Consider the following 4,759-nt stretch of genomic DNA (forward strand, 5'->3'; position numbering starts at 1 on the left):
TTGAGGAAGATACATATGAGAGTTAGAAAATATAAACCACATTGCAAAGTTTTCCTGTCTGTAGTGCCTAGATGAAAAAAAAATAATTAAAAAATACCCCTAACTTTTAAGAGTACTATGTCTTGGAGGGGGTCTACTATCAACACTGCCACTGTAGCCTTCATAGAGACAGTCAGGAGGAGCCCAGCCATAATCACAATGACAATGTTTCTGAGTATTGCATATTTCTCAATCATGGCACTTTGTGATATTACAATCATACTGCAAGAAGGACATGCTCATGCAGTTCCCATCAATGTACATCAGGTCACTACCACAAGAAGTCCCATCTCTCACTGCTCGAATATCGGGTATCTCTATTCCAGCGTGGTAGTCTGTACTCCAGCATTGCCTATTGCCGGGGCAGTATGAAGTATGGTGCTGTGTTCCTCCAAAGAAGGTAACTGATCAACATTTTCACAATGGATTCAGCCACACAAGATATGCTGAGTATCACATTTCTTATAAGTGTCATGTCTAAGCCCACAGTTGCCAAAGCGATCCCCTCAAGCATTTATTTCACTGAAGCAATCCTTTGATGCACCGCTTGCTTTGTTGCCAAATATCATTTTGCATTGTCCATTGTGAGTTGTGCAATTTCCATTATAGCAATATGCACCATCACTGCACGGGGCAGCATCTTGTACGTAAACATCTTCAGAACACAACTCTGAAGTCCCATTGCAGTAATCAGGAAGGTCACAGGCATGAACTTTCTCTTTGCAAACAGACTGAGCTGGAAGAAATTGACAATTAACACAGCACTGTCCAAAAGCACAAGTGGCATCTGGATTCAACATGCACTTAGACTGGCAACATGGATCCAATTTGCATTGCTCTGGTGAGCCACAGTCACATTCCTCTTTAAACATTGAAAGTTCCTTACTGAGAAGTAATCCTTATAACTACAATTGCTAAACTTATCTGTGCTTGCTTGGTATGCAACCATAACGCAAGCATGTCGATCACAAGTGCAGTATTTTTCATCATATTGCAGAGTTCCGCCCTGTTGTGCCTAGTAGACAAATATAATGAAGAAGGGCTTAAAAAACTTTAGAAACTTAAATGTATCTCTGCATAATACTGTCCATTATATCCTGTGCATCTATTTGACACATTCAGTGTATTGTTCAATTCTCTGATTCAGTTGGGACAGGATTTTCTTCCTTTTTTATATCTTCTTCATATGTTCTTTCTGGTTTTTTTACAAACCGCTCTCTTGGGTGCTTCCTGAAATAATTACCCAGCCCAAGTATAGCAACAACAGTAAAAACAAGAAATACAATTGCTGCTATAATTCCTATAATGATGCCAATATGCTGTGAAGCCTTCCCTGGTGGAGGAGGTCCACTGTCAATGCTGCCGCCATAGCCTTCATTGAGACAATCTGGAGGAGCCCAGCCATAATCACAATGACAATGTTTGTAAGTGTTGCATATTCCTCGATTATGACACTTTGTGACATTGCAATCATATTTCAAGAGAGACACTTTCTTGCACTCCCTATTAATACACATCATTTCTGTGCCACAAGGAGTCCCATCTCTCACTGCTCCAATATCAGGTATCTCCATTCCAGCATGGTAATCTGTACTCCAGCATTTCCTATTGCCTAGGGGTGTATTAATTATGGTGCTGTGTTCCTCCAAAGAAGGTACTGTATCAACATTTTCACAGTGGATTCGGCCGCACAAGATGTTCTGAGTATCACATTTCTTATAAGTGTCATGTCTAAGCCCACAGTTGCCAAAGCGATCACCTCGAGCATTCATTTCACTGAAGCAATCCTTTGATGCACCGGTTGCTTTGTTGCCAAAGATCATTCTGCACTGCCCATTGTGAGTTGTGCAATTCCCATGATAGCAATATACCCCATCACTACACGGGGCACCATCTTGTACATAAACATCTTCAGGACACCATTCTGAAGTCCCGTTGCAGTACTCTGGGATATCACAGCTGCTGACCTGTTCTCTGCAAACCTTATGAACTGGAAGATACTGACACTCAACACAGCACTCTCCAAAAGCACAAGTGGCATCTGGACTCAACATGCAATTAGACTGGCAACATGGATCCAACTTGCATTGCTCAGCTGAGCCACAATCACATTCCTCTTTATCTTCCACTACTTTGTTTCCACAGTATGCAAATTTATACATTAGATCAGGGTCTAGTGGAACTAACAAACACTGTCTGTTCCTTACTGAGAAGTAATCCATGTAACTGCAATTGCTAAACTTATCTGTGCTTACTCCATATGCAGCCATAACGCAAGCATGTCGATCACATGTGCAGTATTTTTCATCATGTTTCATTCCAAGATTATGTCCTAATTCATGGGCAAATATAACAGTAAAATCAAACAAACTGTAAGTCATATATGACTCAACACCAGTTGCCCAGTGGGCAAGACAAATTGTCCTTACGTACGCTAATCCAAGTGTATTTCCAAAACTTTTATATACAAATAAGTGAGCAGCATCAAGATCTATATGTTTACTTAGTGACTCTCTTACAAACATGGCAAAATTGAGCAGTGTTTGTTCTATTGTGTCTTCGATTTTCATGAGGTTCTTTTCTGACCAAATCTCCAGGCCAGCTATAGACAACTCAACAGCAAGTGGCTCATATATTGAGTTTGCAGCATGGATAATATCTAGAACTTGCAAAACAATACGACTTTCATTTCTGTCAAACCTGACATATCGTTCATGTTCTATCACAATGGCAAGCTCCAAGTATCTGGTGTGTGTCCACCAGGCTCCTCTCGCATCAATTTGAACTGTTACATTATTTGTGCTTTGGATCATGGCCTCTTGGCGTCTTTGCTCTTTGTCTGTTAGCCCGCACCTCATTCGTACAGCACCCACCATTTCCTCCAATCTATACAACACATGTTGAGAAGTAGCAGATGCCTGAACAGGTTCGATTTCATAGGTGCGGTTTTCTAAGTGCAACAGACCCCTGAGTCCCCCTGAGCAAGTGCTGAGGGTGACTCGAGAGGCAGGATGGCCTTTTACCAAGCCGCGGTAGAAGCAGTCATCTCTGATGAAAGGATAGTCCATCTGAAGGTCCCCCTCCCTACTGTAAGTGAAGACAGGGAAATGTTTAGGCACAAAGCTCTTCTTTTTCCTGAGCTTCACAAAGTGGCCCTTCCCCTCAATTTGCAGCAAGTAAGTGATAGTGTGGGGGTTTTGTCCATATCGGGGGGTTAATTTCCTTGGGACAATCATCTCATAGGAGGCATACCTATAGCCCTGTGGAGGGTTCTGACCTGCAGTCTCACTCAACACATTCCATGAGATCAGCACCAGCAGCCAGGGAAGACTGCTTGTCATCTTCCCTGACAGGTGAAAGAATGCACTAAGGTACCCCATGGGATGGCCTGTTGTGGGCCCAAAGCAAAATGGGAAGGAGACTCCTATACAGAGAGAAGGATTCTGATGATAGCAACCGTCTGTAGATTTACCTTTGGAATGTGGGCGGGCCTTGGTGATTAGGGACAGAATAGAATGCAGAGACTGGGCGAGTGGGAAGCGGGTCAGAGTGCCTGACAGGGGACTTAACAGGAAGAACAGAATGGAGTGCTGATAGGCTGAGGGCCATAGTGTCAGGTAATCATGGGAACTGAGTGCAGGGCAATGGAAGAATACCTAGTCACATAGCTGTCAACTTTTCCTTTTTCTTGGGAGGAATCCTATTTGGAATAAGGGAATTTCCCTTAGAAAAAGGGAAACGTTGACAGCTATGCGCTAGTAGGAGTTCCTTTTTTTTTTTTTACTTTTTAAACATAATTTTTATTAACAGGCCAATCCAAACACATTATTTCCAAATCATATTAATTCCAAATTATACAGCCAAATTTTTAAATTTTGTTGGGGGTACCCATACATCAAGCTCCGAATGAGGATCAAAACATCACTTCTGTTGCTGCTTTTATCAAACAGTTCTATCCAGATCTGTCCAGATAGTCTCTTTATTACTTTCTTCATCTTCTTGTTGTTATCATGTATTCCTTTCTTTGCGATCTCTGATAATCTTCACAAGCAGGTTAGAAACAAACAACTTCTGCGTGGGTTTTGCACACTCCAAAAGTCATATCCCATAAGGACAGCCGCCATTCCTCCCCTTCTTCAAAAATTTATCCTCGGTCTCTCCTATTAATTTTCCCAAGCTTGCCGCGTATATAACAAAGGGACTCTGCCAGGTTATCAGATTCAATCAATCATTCACATTCCAATGACCCTGGTCCTCCTCCCCTCGTCTTTCTTCGGCAAGCCTGTCTTAGCAAGACGCCATTATAAACTGTGTCATAGAATTTTTCCTCCGCTCTCCAATATTTACGAGTCCTCTCTTCAATCATTAACTCACTCCACACAGCTCTTAAATTCTTGCTTGCGATTAATAAAAGGCGACAATTCATCTCTCTGGGGTGGAGGGTTATAAATACTCACAGAAGAGAAAGAAAATTTTAAAAAAATTTCCTCCACCCCCCCTCTATTTTTCGCTCCGCACATACCAGTCTCGTAATGGTGGTTCATCACTTGATTTATTTGTCTCCTCCCGTCGCTCCAATCGCAGAGATGAATTAATCTGCAGCCTTATCTCTTGAACTTTGCTTGATGTATGTGCTTTAGCTTCTTTCCAATTATATATTTCTAATTATATTTTCGAGCTGAAGCGAACCAGGGCGCGATTGGAAGAAGCGTCAGGAAGA

General features: G+C 41.9%; 1 protein-coding gene across 1 annotated transcript; it reads right to left on the reverse strand.

Moving 5' to 3' along the window:
- Nucleotides 1–911: 911 nt before the first annotated feature.
- Nucleotides 912–3,803, reverse strand: LOC310759575 (disintegrin and metalloproteinase domain-containing protein 20-like). Its single transcript, XM_083606828.1, has one exon. The coding sequence runs from the start codon at nt 3,417–3,419 to the stop codon at nt 1,170–1,172; it is 2,250 nt and encodes a 749-aa protein (XP_083462954.1). The 5' UTR covers nt 3,420–3,803; the 3' UTR covers nt 912–1,169.
- Nucleotides 3,804–4,759: the final 956 nt, after the last annotated feature.

The sequence above is a fragment of the Podarcis filfolensis genome (genome assembly GCF_964270895.1).
Source record: "Podarcis filfolensis genome assembly, chromosome: 1".
Classification (NCBI taxonomy): Eukaryota; Metazoa; Chordata; class Lepidosauria; order Squamata; family Lacertidae; genus Podarcis; species Podarcis filfolensis.